This window comes from Pleurodeles waltl, chromosome 1_2, assembly GCF_031143425.1.
Source record: "Pleurodeles waltl isolate 20211129_DDA chromosome 1_2, aPleWal1.hap1.20221129, whole genome shotgun sequence".
Lineage (NCBI taxonomy): Eukaryota > Metazoa > Chordata > Amphibia > Caudata > Salamandridae > Pleurodeles > Pleurodeles waltl.
The window spans coordinates 94854403-94875004 of NC_090437.1; the positions used below are offsets into that span (position 1 = coordinate 94854403).

General features: G+C 48.5%; 1 protein-coding gene across 1 annotated transcript in view; it reads left to right on the forward strand.

Annotated features, from left to right (window-relative positions):
* CHRNB3 (cholinergic receptor nicotinic beta 3 subunit) overlaps positions 1-20602 on the forward strand; it is a 669660-nt gene that overhangs the window by 346602 nt on the left and 302456 nt on the right. The window contains exon 3 of the mRNA XM_069236628.1: positions 13029-13073. Coding sequence (XP_069092729.1) covers positions 13029-13073 — 45 coding nt within the window. The remainder of the gene's footprint in view (positions 1-13028; positions 13074-20602) is intronic.

Here is a 20602-nt window from a genome sequence, read left to right on the forward strand (position 1 = left end):
CTCTGGAGGGGGCATTGTGCCCAGAGTGCTTCATCCTGCCAAGGACTGAATTAGTGGATGTGATTTTCCACTGGTTCTGGAGGGGGCTTAGTGCCCAGAGTGCTTCATCCTGACTGGGACTGAGGTAGTGGATGTGATTCTCCACTGGTTCTGGAGGGGGCATTGTGCCCAGAGTGCTTCATCCTGCAAAGGACTGAGATAGTGGATGTGATTCTCCACTGGTTCTGGAGGGGACATTGTGCCCAGAGTGCTTCATCCTGCCAAGGACTGAGGTAGTGGATGTGATTCTCCACTAGTTCTGGAGGGGGCTTAGTGCCCAGAGTGCTTCAACCTGACAGGGACTGAGGTAGTGGATGTGATTCTCCACTGGTTCTGGAAGGGGCATTGTGCCCAGAGTGCTTCATCCTGCCAAGGACTGAGGTAGTGGATGTGATTCTCCACTGGTTCTGGAAGGGGCTTAGTGCCCAGAGTGCTTCACATGCAGTGTGGCAGGTCCCATTCCCTCACCTGAGTGTGTGTGCCACAAGATTGCATGGGAGCAGGTAGCATGATACTCCATGGAGGCAGAGACACACTCCACCCTGCTGCGACTTCGCCTGCCACATGCAGGTACAAACAGTGCTGGGTGTTGTGCCTCATGTACGCTGTGCAGGGTCCAGGACGCCTTCTGCAGCCTCGGACGGTTGCCCACTGGGGATGATAGCCATTTCAGCTGTGGTGGCACTATCTGAGCACATCGCGGGGCTAGTGGCGGTGGTTGCGGCGGTGTCTGTGGCGGAGATGCTGGCGGTGGTACATGTGTCTGCACCAGTGGAGGGACACAGCAGGACGTCTCCTGCAGCCTTGGATGGCTGCCCACTGGGGATGATGATGGGGACTGTTGCTGAGGGAGCAGACGTGCAGGTGGCGGTGTTCACCGCCATACAGGTTGATGTTCTGGTTGAAAGAAGGGGTGACTATGGTCCCTCAGCCAGAGCCTCCATGCCCTGTGGTGCTCTTCGCCTTGTGTCCCTTCTCCACCTTTGATGTCGCTGCTGGTCCCTTGCCATTGTCCCCTTTTGGCTTGGAGGAGCCCCTGCTAGGTGGTTGATGTGGCTTCTCCTTCTGGCATGTGGGCACCTTCTTCACCTTAGCAGGTGGTGGAGTGGCCTGCTCCTTGGCCTCGCTAGGTGCTACACTGGAAGCCCTGATAGGTGGCGGCCGCAATGTGACCGGACTGCTGAGACCACTGTGCTGGATGATTTGATGGCTGAGGTGCTGGGCTGGGACCTGGACAGCCTGGCCATAGGGGAAGGACGGGGGGGAGGTGTAGGGAAGAGGTCAATGTTAAGCAGGAAGAGTTTCTTAGACACACTGGGACGGGAAGATGGAGGGGGTTTGGGAGTGGAGGAAGATGTAGTGGTTGTAGGAGGTGTACGTCTGCTGAATTTGGGTGAAGGTGCATGGGCCGGAGGCTGTTGTGAGATGGATGGCTGTTGGGTGGGTGTGTGCCTGCATTTGTGTACTTTTGGAGGAGGGCTCACAGACACACTGGGAGAGTACACAGGGGATGCGTGCATGGTAGTGGGGGTGGTGATTGCATGTGAGCGGTGTGTGGTGATGAGCGTGCTGGTGATGGAGGTAGTGGATGAAGATGTAGTGCATGCAGGTGTGAGTGGAGACGAGACATGGAGGGAGAAGGAGGACGTGGAGGAGGGGGACACAGTGGAGGCAGTGGATGTTAGTGTGTCTGCATGTGGATGGTGCTTGTGTGAGTGCCTGTGGGATGTGTGGTGCTTATGTTTGCCCTATCCACTCTTGTGTGTTGATGAGTGTGCATGTTGGTCTGATAGTGTGCTTGGGATAGGCTAAGGTACAGGGGATTTGGTCTGGGTAGAGGAAGTTGGAGGGGGGAGGCTGGACACAGGGACAATGGCTGCCATCAGTGCTGAGGCCAGAGCCTGAAATGCTCTCTGTTGGGCCGCCACGCCAGAATGAATGCCCTCCAGATATGCATTTGTTTGCTGCAAATGCCTCTCAACACCCTGGATGGCATTCAAAATGGTTGATTGCCCAACAGTGAGGAATCGCAGGAGGTCAAATGCCTCCTCACTGAGGGCAGCAGGGCTGACTGGGGCAGGGCCTGAGGTGCCTGGGGTGAAGGAGATGGCCACCCTCCAGGGTGAGCGGGCACAGGAAACTCGATAAGGGGCTGCTGGGAGGGCAGTGCTGGTAGGGGGGGTGGCTGCTGTACCTGTTGACGCGGTGAGCACAGAGGTGCCCGCCACCGCAAGGGAGCTCGCATCAGAGGAGGAGTCGCTGTCACTGGTGTCTCCTCCTGTCCCCATCGTGGAGCTCCCCTCGCCCTCCGTCCTACTGGTGCCTTCGGACTCCGTTACTTCACCCTCCAGGGCCATGTGGGATGCAGCTCCCTCCTGCTCCGGTGCCGCTGCTCCTCTGCCAGATGATGCTTATGCACACAAGGACAGGGTGACAAAACAAAAAGGGGGGGAAAGACACAAGAGACACACGGTCAATGCCTGCAACACCACTACCGTTGGCAGACACAGGGAGCAGGCCTATGCACTAAGCCATGCACTAACAGGGCAGGGGAAAAGCACATGCCCATGGGGGACTCTGTAGAGAACCATTTCATGCACAGCTGGAACCCATAGGAGCCTGACTAGGTGTAGAAGGCAAATACCACCTTTGGGGTTGGACTGGGAATGAGGCTGCAAATCAATGGATCTACCTTTGCGCGTCTGACCTGGCCTAGGGGAACCCACAGCCCACCTCACTCATCTAGACCCCTCGTCAAGCATGCAGAGTCAGCTGAATGAGAGTGTACGCATCCCCTTGTGGCTGCTGTGATGCCCTCAAGAGCCCATCCAACTCAGGATATGTCACTGCCAGGATCCGGTACACTGGGGGGTCATGGTGCGATGGACACCCCTTCCACGTTGGGAGGCCATCCCCAGCTGGACCTCAGCCGTCTTCTTGCTCCAGCTGTGCAGGTCCTCCCATCTTTTGCGGCAGTGGGTGCTCTGTCTGTGGTAGATCCACAGGGTCCACACTTCTTTGGTGATGGCACCCCAAATCCCCTTCTTCTGGTGGGTGCTGACCTAGAGAAAAAGTGAAGTAAGAATGGATGTTACTCCCCCGTACATTTCTTCTCACACATTGGCCACAAACCTCCCACCCTGGCCCAGAAATACACACACACACCATCCTCACATGCTGGCCTGTCCCCCCACCCGTCTCTTCCATCCACGACACTCCATACAATCATGTGCCATCCACCATGCACAACCCGGTTTGTCTGGAGGACCATAGAGTTGTGTGTACTGGGGGAGGATGCCATCCACCAGTTTCTCCAACTCCTCCGCAGTGATGGCAGGGGCCCTTTCCCCAGACATTGTAGCCATTGTCTTCCTGACGCAGGTCACAGCAGCACTTGCAGTGTAGGTTCTCTCCTGTTGAAGGTCAGGTATCAAGTGAGTGAACAGATAGAAAATGGCGGTCACGTCCGCGGTGGTGCGTACCGTCACCGCCGGCGTACATCGTCATTGGCTCCTGGAACCCATGGGGCTCAATGATAACCAATGCTGAATTGCGTAGTGGTCTTCAACCGCCTACCGCAACGCTGCACAACGCCAGCGCAGTTACCTCATTTCCCCTTGTACCACCTTACAGGTCAGGCAGCTGCCATTTCAGGGGGCCACATGGGAGGCCAACTAACTGCGTCACACCTAATCAGGCCAGGAATATGGGCAGACAAAGGCACATAGAGAAAATGTAATGATTGTGCTAAACAGCCTTGTGAAACCAATGTGGTGTATGACCCTCTGCTCACCGTTCTCCTCCATAGGGCACGTCCGCTGGGGCAGGTGATGAGATGGCGGCATCCTCCGGTGTACAGACCCCTGGTGGACCTGTCGACAATGGAAAACAGACACATCATTATCACTTACAGACTTGATCGTGCAACAATTGGAGCCAGACCTGATGTCAGCTATCCGCCATCCAACGCGAATCCCCCCTCTAGTGCAGGTCCTGTCAGTGCTCCATTTCCTGGCAAGTGAGTCTTTTCAAACAACAGTAGCTATGGCATCAGGGATGTCACTGCCAATGTTTTCTAATGTGTTGTCCAGAGTGTTATCTGCCCTGCTGAAACACATTCGCAGCTACATCGTTTTCCCTCCGGTGGAGGATCTGCCCACAGTGAAAGGTGACTTTTATGCCCTGGGACATATCCCCAACATAATTGGTGCCATTGATTGGACACATGTGGCATTTGTTCCCCCCGTACAGAAACCGGAAAAGCTACCATTCAATGAATGTGCAGATGGTGTGTTTGGCAGACCAGTACATCTCCCATGTGAATGCCAAGTATCCTGGCTCTGTGCATGACGCTTACATTTTGAGGAATAGCAGCATCCCTTATGTGATGGGGCAACTTCAGAGGCACCGTGTGTGGCTAATAGGTGAGCCCAAGGTCCCCACACAGTTTCATTTTCTGTCTGGGTATGGGAGATTCCCTAATGTTTGGAGGATGTCTAACAGTTGTCCCTCGATATTTGCAGGTTATCTGGTTACCCCAACCTGTCATGGGTACTGACCCCAGTGCGGAATCCCAGGACAAGGGCAGAGAAACGCTACAATGAGGCACATGGGCGAACTAGGAGGATAATAGAGCGCACCTTTGGCCTCCTAAAGGCCAGATTCCGGTGCCTCCATCTGACAGGTGGATCCCTATACTACTCACCGAAGAAGGTGTGCCAGATCATCATGGCCTGCTGTATGTTGCACAACCTGGCTTTGCGACTCCAGGTTCCTTTTCTGCGGGAGGATGGGCCTGATGCGGGTCTTGTGGCAGCTGTGGAGCCTGTGGACAGCGAAGAAGAGGAGGCAGAAGAAGATGTAGACAACCGTAACAACATCATCATGCAATACTTCCAGTGAGAAACAGGTAAGAGGATGGTACTGCTTCCCACAACTCATACTATTGTAGGACCTAGCATAAATCTGCCTTTTTACCTCTGTGTATGGACCCTGACTTGTCACTTTGGCTTTCCATTTCACAGATCTGGGTCCCACTTTGTGCCCTCTGCTATGTTTACTGCTGGCCAACAACTGTGTAACATTGGTATGTGAACAAGTACCACGACATTGCTATATTTCAGAGAGGTTGCAATTACACATTTGTGAAAGCACAGACTGACTCCAGATTGTTTTGTGATTCAAGGGTGTTTATTTCTGTGCTAATGGAGGAATGTCCATGGTAGAGTCCAGTCTCTTGGTCTCACAGGTGCATTGTCCAATGGGGCATAGGAAGGGGAGCAATGGTAGTTTAAGGTGGACAGGGTGACAAAGTGGGACAGAAGGGCGACATTCAGGAGGGTCTTATTTCCTGGCGGGGGTCTTGGCAATGTTCTCTGTCTTGTTCCTGGATCTCAGGGACAGTTTGCGGGGTGGTTCTCCTTCTGCAGGGGGTGGGGTGCTGGTGGCCTGTTGTTCCTATGGCGGTGCCTCCTGTCCACTAGCGGAGGCGGAGGGCTGTTCATTGTCCAGGCTGGTGTCAGGGGCCCGTTTGTGTGCCACTGTGTCCCTTATGGTGTTGACAAGGTCTGCCAGCACCCCTGCAATGGTGACCAGGGTGGTGTTAATGGACTTCAAGTCCTCCCTGATCCCAAGGTAGTGTTCCTCCTGCAGCTGCTGAGTCTCCTGAAACTTGGCCAGTACCGTGCTCATGGTCTCCTCGGAATGGTGGTATGCCCCCATGATGTTGGAGAGTGCCTCGTGGAGTGTCAGTTCCCTGGGCCTGTCCTCCCCCTGTCGCACAGCAGTCCTCCCAGCTTCCCTGTTATCCTGTGCCTCTGTCCCCTGAACTGTGTGCCCACTGCCACTGACCCCAGGTCCCTGATTTTCTTGGGTTGGTGGGTTTGCCTGGGTTCCCTGTAGTGGTGGACACACTGCTGATTGACGTGTCCTGGGGACAGAGGGATGGGCACGCTGGGTGGGGGCTGGGGTGGTGTTTCCTGAGGGGGGCGGTTCTGTGGTGGCTTGTGACAGTGGCATGGGAACCGACTGTCCAGAGGTCCCAGATGGGCCGGGCTGGTCATCTTGATCCAGGTGTCCAGAGCTGCTGTCATCACTGTGGGCATCTTCTGTGGGGGGACTGGATATGTCTGGCACCTCCTGTCCGGTGACGTTGGGTATGGGTTCTCATGGGGTGTAAATGCATAGTTTTAGTATCTGTGTGTGCCATCTTGTGCATTGGGTGAGGTACCCTCTACTCCTGTGCTTGCATTATTGTGTTTGCCCTTTTGTGATAGTTGGTTTGGTGTCTGTGTGGGTATCTGTACTGGACATGCTTTGGTGATGGGGGTCCATGCATAGGTGTTGCATGCAGGGCCTTGGTATTTGGGTGTGTGGGTTGTGATATTGGGGCATATGTGAGGTGTTGGCGTCATGGGGTGAGTGTGAGGGTGGGGGTATGTGATGGCATGCAGTTAGGGGTGCGGGGATTTGGTAAATAGGATATAACTTACCAGAGTCCAGTCCTCCTGTTACTCTTGCGAGGCCCTCAGGATGCAGTATTGCCAAGACTTGCTCCTCCCATCTTGTTATTTGTGGGGGAGGAGGTGGGGTCCACCGCCAGTCCTCTGTACAGCAATCTGGTGTCTGGATACCACAGAACGCACCTTCCCCCGTAGGTCGTTCCACCTCTTCCTGATGTCATCCTGTGTTCTTGGATTCTGTCCCACTGCGTTGACCCTGTCGACGATTCTCCGCCATAGCTCCATCTTCCTAGCAATGGAGGTGTGCTGCACCTGTGATCCAAAAAGCTGTGGCTCTACCTGGATGATTTCTTCCACCATGAACCTGAGCTCCTCCTCTGAAAACCTGGGGTGTCTTTGAGGTGCCATGATGTTGTGTAGGTGATGTGTGAGGTGCTGTTTATTGTGCTGTGTGATGTATTGTGTTGGTGTGTGTTGTTTGAGGTGCGTGGATGTTGTATGAGTGATGGTGTTGTGTGCCTGTGGATGCTGGTGTTGGGTTTGCTATTCTCTCTCACAGCTTTTTTTAAAAAAAAGTTGTTGTAAGGGTTTGTGGGTAATGTGGGTGTGTGTCTTATAGTGTTGTGAGTGTGTGGGTGTATGTGTATCAGGTGTGTGTATTTGGAATTGTCCAATGTGGTTGTGTTTTGTAAATGTGTGTGTATTTGGAGCGCGGCGGTGTGTACCGCTAATGGATTAACGCGGTTGTAAGACAGCCGCGTTGATTCGTGGGTTGTGATAGTGTGGGTGTATTCTTGTTGGCGTGACGGTGTAGGTTTTGGTATCGGCAGTTTATCACTGACCTTTGGTGTGGCGGACTTGTGTTGATGTCTGTATTGTGGCGGATTCCGAGATATGGGTCGTAATACCTGTAGCGGAATTCCGCCGCCACGTTATGTTGGCGGCCTTCAGCACGATGGAAAGCGGGATTTACCGCCAAGGTTATATTGAGGGCCTTTGTTTGCTTTAAAAAGACTGAAGACACTTTATATCACTTTTCAGTGATATCTCAACGTATACTTATTGCATTTTAATCATTTTGACCTGCATCTTATCAGATAAATATTATATATTTTTCTAAACACTGTGTGGTGTATTTTTGTGGTGCTGTTGTATGATTTATTGCACTAATACTTTACACATTGCCTCCTAAGTTAAGTCTGACTGCTCAGTGCCAAGCTACCAGAGGGCGGGCATAGGATAATTCGGATTGTGTGTGACTTACCCTGACTAGAGTGAGGGTTCTTGCTGGACAGGGGGTAACCTGACTGCCAACCAAAGACCCCATTTCTAACACTGAGGATTGGAAAAAAGCATTGATTGTCCCCTTCTAAAGACACCCATTGTCGACCAATCAACCTTTTCCAACTTTTAGACCATCTCGCTGCTGCTCTTTGTGGCAAAAATGCTTGTGAAGTGTATTAGTTGGCTTATTTCTGATTTTTTTGGTACCACATCAGACCCTCTAGTCTGTGAAGTCTGGATTGGCCTGGCACAAAATAAAGAAACGTCCCTATTGTCGCCCTTTGATGATCTTAGAATGTCTGCATTCAGCAGCATAAATTCTGTTAGAGTTGTCTGCTGCAGTCGATTCAGTGTCACATACCATCTTTTTATCCAGGCTGCCAGAAGCCGGGACCTGTGGGTCAGCAGACCAGTGACCTAAATGCTATCTGAAGGGCAGATGTCAGGCAGTTTAACTGCCTCCTGTTTTTTCAGAATTCAACGCACTGAACCAAGGAGTGCCTCAGTGGTCGGCATCAAGGCCCGCTCTTTTTGCCATCAGTCCATTGACAAAATAGGCAAAATCATTCGGTCTTGATTGTATGAATTATGTGGATGATTCTTAGCTAATTATAGCCATGAACAGGCAGGGGATCAGCACCCCAGGAGCGTTTCACCAGTGCATGGCATTTTTCACTACCTTCTTGAAATATACCCTGAAATTTGATTCTAAAAATACTGAGGTGTTATGAGTAATCTATACTCAACCCATCCGGCCTTTACCTTCCTACTATGGGCCCCCGTTGGGTCTGACCCTCCTAGGGCCTACTAAGATGGTAAAAAATATAAGCTTTGATTTAGAGTCAGAGCTCTCCCTTAAAAAAGAAGTTCACAATCTGTCCTTCTCCTATTTCCTTTTGCTTTGAGTTCTGAGGAAAATTGTACCACTCCATCCACTATCTGCACTCTTGGTATGTCTGATGGTGGGCCAGGTTACCATTCTGAATCACCTGGAGTATTGTATTCTTCCTTTCCTGGGAGCCTCTTTACAGTTGTTGAAATCGCAACACCACATTCAAAATGCTGTAGATAAATTGGGCCTTGGCTTACTTCAATATTCCTCTGCCTCATTGGATACACTTTATTGGCTTCTGGTGGCTAAGAGGATAACTTGTAAATCCCTTTGTCATGTTCACAGAGCTTTCAATCACACTGGCCCTTTCTGCTTTAGGAGAAGGATCACTTCATATGTTCCCTGCCCTACTCTTTGCTCCATTGATGCATCCCTTCTGGCAATACCAAGGTTTAATTGGGTTCGCACTGGAATTAGGTCCTTTTCATTATCAGCTGCCAAACTATGGAATGCAGTCTCTGTGAGACTGCGCAGGATGCAAGAACTATTGTGCTTTCAAAGGGCCTTGAAGACCTGGCTTTATGGGCAGTAGAGTTCATACTGCTCTTTTTAATTTCAGTTCTGTGTTCTACTCAGCACCAGGACACTTGTATAGGCATTTGTGTGCTTAATAAAACTATTAACATCTCAAAACATGACATAGTGAAGGCCACCTGTTGGAGCTCCACACTCAAGCAGCCATCTTAGCGAGCATCCAAATCACGGCCCAAGCATAGCCCCCAGTAGGTTTAAAGGAGCCACCCTCCAATCATGTTTTGCTTGCTTCATTCTTGGATTCAAAACTTACACATACTTTTTGTTACATTCAGTAAGCTTGCAGATGGACTTCTTTCCTGAGATTCCAGGGACAAGAGGTAATATGTGCTACTCGAATTACTAAACCGCCTATGTTCATTAACCACCAAAGAACTGGACTGAACCAGTTACTTAGCCATTTGTCTTACCTCCATTTTTTGTTGTCTACAAACATGGCCTCCGTGTACAAAGTAGCTGCTGCATACCAGCTTTCTACTTTCCGACACCGTTGCTCGATGCTTAAAACTATCCTTTGTCAGCAGTTTAGCACAATGGTCAAAATTCCTTAAAGTTGACGCATCTTGCTTTGGGGGACGTTAAGGCTGAAGTCTGACACTTCGGGATCTATTTCTCCATCCCAGGTGAATACCTTGCATCAAGATGGCTATGATGGGTACGCACATGTTCTTCCTAGACACTAGACAGTTGCCTGTTGTGATAGCAAAGACCTCTGCCATAAACAGTTCACCTGAGTAGGTATCCTCACTGGGTGACTATGTCACTGGCTGACACACTCTTTTGCCGTGATGTTTTACAGGTACAATCTCGATGTCTCGCTTTATTTATTTTAGCTGATATCAATATGAGATAATCTGAGTAGCGTGCCATAGTGTAATACCTAATATAAATTCCACTGAACATGCCACTTCCTTTGTTAAGATTTAAATTCGGGTACCACACTACCACCTCTAATACAGCAGGTGAATACCATTGTGGTTACGTGACAACTATATTCATTCAAAACCCATTGTAATGTTCACATACTTTATTAATTTTTGTGGCTCCTCTGAAACACTTTTTGGGACCGTGGTCCCTTTATGCAAGTATATTATTGGGGAAGAAGGCACCTGGTTGGCTATTGAGGACAAGAGAGAGTAGTTGGTAATTCTATTGGTGATTGAGTGTTATGAGTGGTTATCAACTGTTATTCTTATTGCAAGTTTGCCTCTCCTTTGGTTGATAGTTGGGACCCTCCCATCCTTACCCCCTCCTCTTTCCTCTCCCCCCTCAGTTTCCCTCTCTTTTGTTGCCCATACTCTAAAAAATGTGTTGAGGGACCACTTGGAGTAAAGGAAGGTCCCACTGCGCTCGGGTGAGGAGTCTCTTGGTCGTCTGGACTGACCGAAGGGTCCAAGAATGTCACCTTCTTGCGAGTATATGGAGTGTTAGGCTCTGTATAGTAATCAGCTCTGAGGTATGGGTCTACGAGTTCACTGGTAATTTATGCACTGTGCCAATTTGCCTGTTATGTGACAGATTTGGGGTTATGTAATGATTGACCTCTTAGTCTGGTGACTACTCTTAGAGCCGCCACATTTTGACACGCATTTGGTGAGTATGTGAGTAGCTGATAATCCGTGACTGGAGTTGTTCTGTGAGTGCAAATACCCAGACTTAGCTCACTTTTTTCTGTTGTCCCCGATGCTTTAGCCAGATGACTATTGTCCTGGTGAGACCTGGTAATTGATTCAGTAGACACAACCCTTGGTTTTTCACTGAATTGCTTCTTGTGGAGGGAATGCATAGGACTAGAAAAGCCCCTCTAAAACCAGTGTATAATCCATAAATCATGGGCATGGTACCGTGTCTATTGCAGTTTTTGTATGTATGCTTAATTTTGTCTAGCACTGCATTTTCTGCACATATTGTACCTTTGTGAGATTTGACAAATAACTAAAAACTGGAACAAAGAGAAAACATGGTTTTAATTGATTTTGTTTTGAATGTTTACTGGCATACACTAGATTGAGACATGATGGGAACAAACAGAGACATAATTCATTTAATTACCTCTTAAACAAATGCGAGGTATGTCCATGGGACAACTGTTTGGCTTACATAGAATCACCCTGGTCCTTGTGGGAATATAGAGCTATCCTTGTATACACGTTATTGTATGTACAAGTTCTTGTAAATATCAAAAAGGGTACTGCTTACGGGGTTGTTCACAGGTTGCTCCCTAGCTGGAAACTCACTTTTTACAACCATTTACATATGGTGTGCAAAATGTGCGTATATGTTGCGTATATTCCCCCCAAATAGAATCCATTAAGGTGCATGTATTGTCTTTTTCTGGTCAATACATACTTAATGCATGCATGCATACTTATCATGTTCTTTAAAGTATAGGTCTAAGCCCCCCGAATCACCCTCCATAATTGCCAGGACTCAACCTCTGTAGTCCATACCTATATTTTATGCGTATGAGTACAGATTTTACACAGTGAAAGACAGCATCACAAATTTCTACCACTTGGAGATTGCTTCAGTTCAGTGAGTCTCCCATGCAGTAAATGCTCTAGGGATGGGACATATGGCACCCTCAAGGCGGCTGCTTTCAACTCTGGTTAGTAATATGTATTTTATACCTGGAGGTGAATAGACGAATGGCTCATTTTATGAATGATTACTAATGGTTTTAGCTAAGTCTGCGACTTTTACTGTGCTGATTTTGTGACCTGTACTGTGTTATTCTGTATCTGTTATTTTTATTGCACTTGAATGGCCATATCCTTGGCCGAAATATAGATTTGAACTGAATTGTAGTGTTGAAAGTCAAACTTGATAGAATGTATTACCATATGCACCCAATAATTATATTAATTGACTGGTATTAGTTGGTTATAAAGAATCTCCCTGCAACCGGGGATCTCTGGTTTTAACTGTATTGGCCGATGTATTAGCCTTCAGACTACATTTTAACTGGTTTAGGATTAGTGGTTGCTCGTAGGCTCCAGGGATTGGGAACACTATCATATTCTCTCGATATCCCAGAGTACATGCACGTGCAAACAATTAGGTGAGAAATGTAAATATTTTAGGGGTTATTCTCTTTCTTTTACTTACAACTTTGTGTTTTGCAGAGTACATTTGCTGGTGTTTTTTTTTTTTTTTTTTTTGCATTCTTTCGTTGTATTGCTTTCGCTTCTATAAACTTTTGTTTTGTCCCTTTAATCCAGTCACAGTGAATTGCACAGTGCTGGTTCTGGTCGCTTTCACTGAGGACCGTTGCTTTAGATATCTTGGTTTGGTAGGAGCCAAACAAGTTTCTTTTCACTAATAAACCCACAATTTTCTCTCTGGTATCTGGTGGGTGACACTATAGCCTCATTCTGAGGTTCCCGGAGTTTGGCCCCGTAACTTCCCCTTCCCAATTTTTAATTATACAGGGGGCATTACTGAGTGGAATTACCAGGTATTGTGGGTGGTCCTTGAAGGGTACCTTAGAAATGAGGAACATACAGGGACTCTGTAATTCCATGCCTGATTCCCCAGGTGATTCCTCATTTGGCCTCCTATTTCACACATGGAGCCTCCAGCTGAAAGGTGGCAGATCTGTAGGGATATAGGACAACTAAGAATGCCAGCGGTGTCGGTAATATTTTAGGATCAGGAAACAGTAAGTAGCATAAACAGTACAGTTTGACCCTAACTGATTCTCAGTTTAATTCGAATTAAAAGTGTTTATGGTGATTTGTGGAATAACAATACAGTGATGCAATTTTAAGTTTGCAACTATACACGCCGTTCATTAATTTGCTTTTATATTTTCTAAGGATGAAAAAAAACAATTAATGACGACCAACGTGTGGCTGAGACAGGTAAGATTTTAAAAACCAAACCTTGAGTGAAAATTAATTTTAAACTATGTTTCGTTTGCTAGGGCACAACTTTGTAGATTCTTCATTGTGGCTGACACGTGTTACTAACATAATTTTTCTGTTGAGTATTTTGAGTTGTATTTGTGTGTGTGTGCATAATCAGGCACTTAACTAATAGAAATCTTCAAACAGAAACCATTTTACAGTGTATGCCGGAGGTCTGTGCTCTGATTTCCCTCTAGTCACTCTGACATCCCCGTGGTACTATATATCATTTTGAGAAACCTTTGTGTGGACATGGTAGCTTAACATAAACTGATTGCCCCCCCCCCCCCCCCCCCGAATAATATATTGGGAATTCCTTGAGATTACAACTACGATTGCACATCTGTGTCCCCGGAAGGTCTAATGAAGGCCCCAGTAGAGGGAGGATGCAGTGGAATACCCCAAAGAGGGATCCAGGGATGTTTCATCAAACCTGTAACAGCCACAAAAACTATTTTAACTCCATCACATAAAGCTAATTGGAACAAAATGGGACATTGTTTTGGTTAATATATTGTATTATTGTATTATTACAAAGAAACAGTACTGGTCATGCGACACAGTGAAAACCTCATTGTCAGAAGAATACAAGTGAAGGCATGTAGATGTTGAATAACATATATAAAACAACTCAGTGGTGGAATTTTCAAGCCAACAGTACAAATAAAATAGCATACCATTTCAATATTGAACTGCCCCATGGAGTCTGCAGGTATCACCCAACGTAGAGCATGCAGCCTCTGTCCCTTTAAGAGCTTTGTGTAACCATCTCCTAGAGATGCCATGTCTGAGTTTGGATTTTGCTTCCCAGTGGCTTGGAAACATGCCGAACTGACATCCATCTAAAAATTGGAACGCTGTAACCATCCACAAAATCCAATCATTTTGATGGATCGCCCATCCAATCGTTGGGAAATAAATAAATCCTATCAAAGCAAAGAGTTGGTTATTCTGTGTATCAGCATATCCTTTTAGGTATCATCATCAAGTGGTAAATCCTACCTATATTCCATAGACTTCTTTGTGGGACAGTTTCTCAATAGTCTGTGCTTTCATTAGGTATCTATTTATTCATCACTTTGTTGGTGCTTTAATGTATACCTGGTCGTTATATTTGTACATTTGTTGCAAGGAATGTTATTTTATTATTTTATAAAAATCATCCTCATTTAGAGTTTTAGATACACCTTTTCCTTAGTCTACTTCTGTCTAGGTTGTTTGATCAAACAGGTTAGCATTACAGAATAGCAGTCCTTATTGTAATAGAACGTTATAATAAGAACGCTGTTTGGCTTTTAATGAATCAGTCCAGGAGAGGTATTTAATTATGGTGATCTAACCCTTTTGTATGAGAATCCATAAAAAATATTTTGAGAACAACAAACCTTTAGCAGATAAGTTCAGAGAAGTGAACACGTTCATAAAGGTTTAGGTATTCATTTTTTTTTTTAGAGTTTTTTCTTCCACAGAGATAAATCCCACTGTATTTCTGAACGTTTTCTTACTGTATTTTTTAAAGTATTCATGACATAAGGTTTCCCTCTGCACAAGATCTAACAACTTCAGGTGTCTCTGGGTTTAACCCAGTGTCATATTCGCATGTATTCCTTATACTCAGATGCCACTTCTGTAACCAGACAGTACATTAAGAAAAGTTGACTTATCAAAATACCCTTATTAATTAATTCAACACAAACGGACTACCATAGTCATTTGTCACTTGTACGATTTTAAATAATGAATTTCTTTGATAGCTTTTCTATTTTCCACCTTCAAGCAGAAAACACGTGTTTTGAAACTGTAAAAGATCTGCAGTAGCAGAAATCTGTTTTGTGCTGCTCCCAAGGTAGACTTACGCATTTCGGCACACATAGGTACTCATTTGTCGCATATTGATGCGTGCACTCATTTCCTGAGTCTATATTTACATTTTTCAGACCCGCGGTGGTGGTGTACTCCGCTTGCAACCGAAACCTGGTTCTCAAAGGGAGTGGGGAGACTTCACAGTCCACCTTTCACTCGCACGCAGTTTGTTTAAAAAACATAACAGATCAAATAGGGTTCACCATCCCATAAGCCACAAATATATATTTGTATCTCCTTGAAAGGAGTAAGAATAAGTATTCCTTTATGTAGGGAAGCACCGAGGATTTACGATTTAAAGTCAACACTCACGAAATGAGCTGGCCTCAGAATTTCCTCTCCGTGCCACGAAAGTCAGAATTCTCTGCAGTGGGAGCCAATCAATAGGCATGCGGCCTGCGATCTGTGCCCTGGCATATTTATAGAGGACTGGCTCTGAGGTCACGTCCCATTGCTGACTACAGAGCAAAGTCATTCTGCTGTCAGTGCGCAGCCTGTCTTATGCGACAAAAAGTGTAATGGTGAAATTATTTAGTCGTAGAATTATCATACGTATTTAATACCTTGATGTAGTTGTACAAAATCTCTTCCTTATTGCACCCAAATATCCATTACCATTCTCACTTTTCTTAACTCATGACGGACAAAAATCCCTCCAATATACTACAAATGATCTTCTTGAAAACATCTTCCCAATTATTTATTTTGTAAAAATAACAGCAGTAATGTCACACATCCTGTAGGAAAGTGCCTCTTTTGACATCTTCACCTCCCCACTTTTTGCCTGTTTTCTGGTATAATTTTGACTGAAAGTGCACTGGGTTACTGCTAACCAGGACCCTAGTGTCAGATCTCTTTCCCCCAAAACTGCACAGTCATTTTTCCCAATTGGAAAAACCTTTAGCACCCACTGTAAGTCCCTATTAAATGGTACTCCTGGTACCTAGGGCTTGGGGTACTAAGGAGGGTCCCTAAGGGCTGCAGCACGAATTGTGCCACCCTAGGAAACCCCTAACCAAGCACATGACAGGCTGCCATTGCAGGCTGCGTGTCTTGGTGCAGACAAAAGTGAAAACACGATGTGGCGCACAGCCTGCGTGCCATATCCCTTAAACACAGCCTGCAATATATGTAAGTCACCCCTCTACAGGCCTGCAGGACTTTCAGCCCTAAGGCAGGGTGCATTATATTACATGTGAGGGCATATCTGCATGAGCAGATATGCCCCTGTGGTGCGATGAGGCCCCTGAGCTCCAGAGGGCCTCCTGTGCACGGGTGGCAGGCCCCTGACTGGGTCCAGGGTGGAGGCCCCCCCCCAAGGTACTTTGCAGGGGTGCCCTCTGAAGTTTTGTTATGCCACTGACTGCACCCGTCTCCCCGACCCCATCTGAGGTGGGTCACTGGTGCCAATGACATTCCCGGGCTCCCCTGACCTTGAGTCCACAATGGATCCCTCTTGCCGGACTCCCAAATGATGCCTGCAGCCTCACCACACAGGACACCCTGGTTACGAGTGCTTCCAGACGGACAAACCCAATGCCTAAGGACCCCCTGCATCCTTTGCCTCTGGGCCCTGGAGAAAAGGACTAAAGGTGCAACTGTGTCGGGGCGTGGCCAAGCGGTTGAAAATGGCACACGCCTAATTCTGCTGCTCCGGAGGGGCCGGAACTTTATCCTTCATTTATACCGTCCCCGGGGCAGTCTAAGCCCGGAAAGGAGCGGGGACCCAAGTGAGGGTGCTGGGCATCACCTGACCCCGAGACGAGCGCTCCTGGGGACATTGCCTGCCTCCGGCAGACTCCTGGGCCTTCGGACCTGCCGCCGCGCTGTCCTCGCGGACCGCGCCCTAGAGAGGACTGGTGCGCACCCGCCTCTGCGGCTGTGCAATGCTTCGGAGGGGCATCCTGGACCGGAGCCGGAGCCTGAGGTGACCCCCGCCCTCCCGGGGCCCGTCGGCGAGTGAGGTGCCCGCGCGGGAGCCACTGGTGAGAGGGGCAGGGCCGGTGGGATCGTGGCCCTTGCGGCCCCGCGAGCGGGACTTGAAGGGCCCTGCTGCTCTGGCCTGCGAGGCGATTTTGGGGACCGAGGCGGGGGGGCCTAGAGGAGAACTGGGGCCCCTACCGCGGCGAACACGAAGCAGGTTTGCCCCCCCTGGTGGAGGAGAACGCTGGGCATGGACCGGGGAGCGGAAGGCGAACAGGAGGAACCGCCTACCTTGCGGTGGGGCTTGGGGCGACACCGCGAGGGAGCGGTGGGGCTGACTGGAGGCCGGGCCCTACCTGACGGACCCTAAGAGGAGAGGCATCGTAACAGGCCTAATGACATCCCAGGGGTGAGGGTACCCGGAGCCTCCCCGGTGCGGACTGAATTGTGACGGTCAGCCCCTGATCCAAGAGGAAGGTATAGTGGCATGGCGCTGCGTGGTGACTCGTTGGAAACAGATGACTTTGACCCCCAAGGCTTTTCTGGACAACCCCGGGCGGCTGATCTTGATGTAAGAGAGGCCCCTCCGTGCAGGGCCACCCCCCTACTAGAATCTCGCCTGTACAAGTAGACTGGCGAGAACAGCAAATAAAAGTTGACACAAGTTGCACTGTTGCACAGGTTTGTCTGTTATGGGCAGCCTGCTGTTTGAGAGGTGCCCTGGGGAGGGGGAGGGGGAGTTGGGAGAAACAGTTACGAGTTAAGATGGCAAGGGGTGGTGAATGGTTTGAAAATAGTGGTACTCCATTACTGAACGGGGGAGAGCTGAAAGTAAAAGGGGTAAAGTGCAACCGGCATAAACTAGTGAAACTCCAAAATGGCAGAATACAACTTCTTAACGTGGAACGTTAGGGGGATGGGGTCACCGAATAAACGACACAAAATACTGGCTTACTTAAAAAGGAGGAATATGCAGGTGGCAATGTTGCAGGAGACCCACCTGGCAGTAGGGGAACCCGAGAGACTAAGACGGAGATGGAGGGGGCGGGTGTACGCAACAGAGTACTCCGCATTTGCAAGAGGAGTAATGATCTGGGTTCGAGCAGGGGTCCCGCTAGAGATTGAAGCCTCCAACATAGACCGGGAGGGGAGGTTTGTGATTCTGGAGGGTAGATTGCACGGTAAACCGATAGTTCTGTGCTGCATGTATGCCCCTAACCAGGACCAGATCCCCTTCCTAACAAAACTCTCGAGCCACCTCACCTGTCAAAGGAGAGGAGAGCTCCTGATTGGAGGGGACTTCAATAGTATACTAGATGTAGACCTCGATAGATCTACCCCTCCGCTGCAGGGTGCAATGGCAAGTAAGATAGCCGGGAAGCTCAGTGAATGGTTGAATTTATGGGGACTATTGGATGTCTGGCGGGAGCACCATCTGCACGACAGGGACTACTCATTCTACTCGGGTCTCCACCGACTCCATACCAGAATTGACAGGGTGGTATGTACAGCAGACCTTATGCGGGGGATGACCCACTCAGAATATTTAGGTCGCACATTATCTGACCATAATCCCCTGCTAGTAACATGGAGAGCGACAGAGGTTAGGCCCCCCATACCGACCTGGAGACTAACTCCGTCAGCGCTTGAAGACCCAGCATATAGAGACACCCTGAGGCAGCACCTGACTGACCACATTCAAACTAACAACGGATCCACCGCCACTAGAGCAACCGAATGGGAAGCCCTTAAGGTGGTAACAAGGGGTTTTTGTATGGGACAATCGGTCGGAATTCGTCGAACACTCGAAAGAGAACTGACCAGACTAGAGAAGATAATACATGAGAAGGAACTGAGACAGGGGTCGGACACAACAGGGAATGAAGAGTACAATCAGGCAAGAAAGGAACACTCACAGACCGAAGAACAACTCAGATGCCACCATACACAAAAATATTTCACCTTCTTACAGTCAGAAGAGGGTAGGTCTGGGAAAATGCTAGCATGGTTGGTAAGACCGTGGGGAGACGCCGAGCCCATAACGAATCTACTAGATAAGGAAGGGATAGGCAGAAGTGGACCATGTACAGTGAATAACGCCTTCAAAGAATACTACACCTATCTCTATGCGAAGCCGGAGGAAATTAGCACGGAAGTCTTTGATAATTACTTACGGCAGATACCCGTGCCAAGCCTGACTGCTGAAGATAGGGCTTGCTTGGGAGGCCCAGTAACACTGTTGGAGGTTAGCGAAGCCATAGCGCAACTGGCCCCTGGGAAGACCCCTGGGACAGATGGCCTCCCCATGGATTTCTACAAGAAATTTGAGAAACAACTAGCTCCCCAGCTGGTAGAGTTATACTCAGAAGCGCTACGAATCGGAATAATGCCGAGCACCATGAGAGAGGCGGTAGTGATTCTGCTCCCTAAGACTAAAACAAAACAACCATCAGTGACTGACTTCCGCCCCCTGTCAATGCTAAATAGTGATTTCAAAATACTAAGTAAGATCCTGGCTAACCGGCTGCTTGACCATGTACCAACTCTTGTACATGAAGATCAGAATGGTTTCGTCCCGAACCGCAACACCTCTCTGAATCTGAGGCGCCTATTTGCGATCCTGAATATGCCTAGTAACGTGAGACCCGCAACGGGGGTGTTGCTAGTGGTAGATTTTGAGAAAGCGTTTGACTCTCTCAGATGGGACTACCTAAGAGCAGTGATGCTCCGTATGGGAATGGGTGAAGATTGGGTTAGATGGGTTGACCTATTATACACGTCTCCGCTAGCAAGAGTAAGAACAGGCAAGACAGTATCTGACACTTACCCAATTTATAGAGGAACCAGACAGGGCTGCCCATTGTCCCCGCTGTTGTTTGCCCTGGCCATCGAGCCGCTGGCGTCCCAGATGCGACGGGATGGCGCGGGTAGAGGAGTGGAATGGGGACACCAAGAACATATCATCTCGCTATATGCGGACGATATACTTGTATATCTCCGGGACGGAGAGGGAGACCTCCCGTGGGCCCTGGGAGTGCTGGAACATTATGGGAACATCTCTGAATTACGCCTTAACCGTGGCAAAACATATGTGTTCCCCCTGTCCCCGTGTGGCGAACGGCCGACAGCTTGCCCCCAGGACCTGATTTGGGCCCCACGAACATTCAAATACTTGGGAATACAGGTGTTTCATGACAAGACAGATCTGCGCGAGGGTAACCTGGGTAAGGCGCTACGATCACTGAAGTCCTCAGTTGGGTTCTGGCAATAACTAAAACTAACGATAATGGCCAGAATAGCATTATCTAAAATGATCATGCTACCCCGCCTCCTATATTACTTCACCAACTTACCCCTTCTGATCCCGACAGCATGGTTCCGGGAGCTTGATGTCCTACTCAGGGAGCTTATATGGGATGATGGCCGGAGACGCACATCGCTCTCGATATTACGCAGACCAGCCCATCAAGGAGGATTGGGAGCCCCTGATTTCGTAGCCTATTACTTAGCCTCACAGCTGCAGTGGGCAGCCAGGTGGCTTATAGGCAGGGGCCAATTGGAGAGATTCATCGAACCAGCTGCCGAGGACATTAACCGGTTCGCCGCGTGGTTGACATGTAGGAAACTTACCCCTCACACGCACAGCCAGATGACAAGAGTGGCACTGGCATGTTGGAAAAGATGCACAAAAAGGGTAG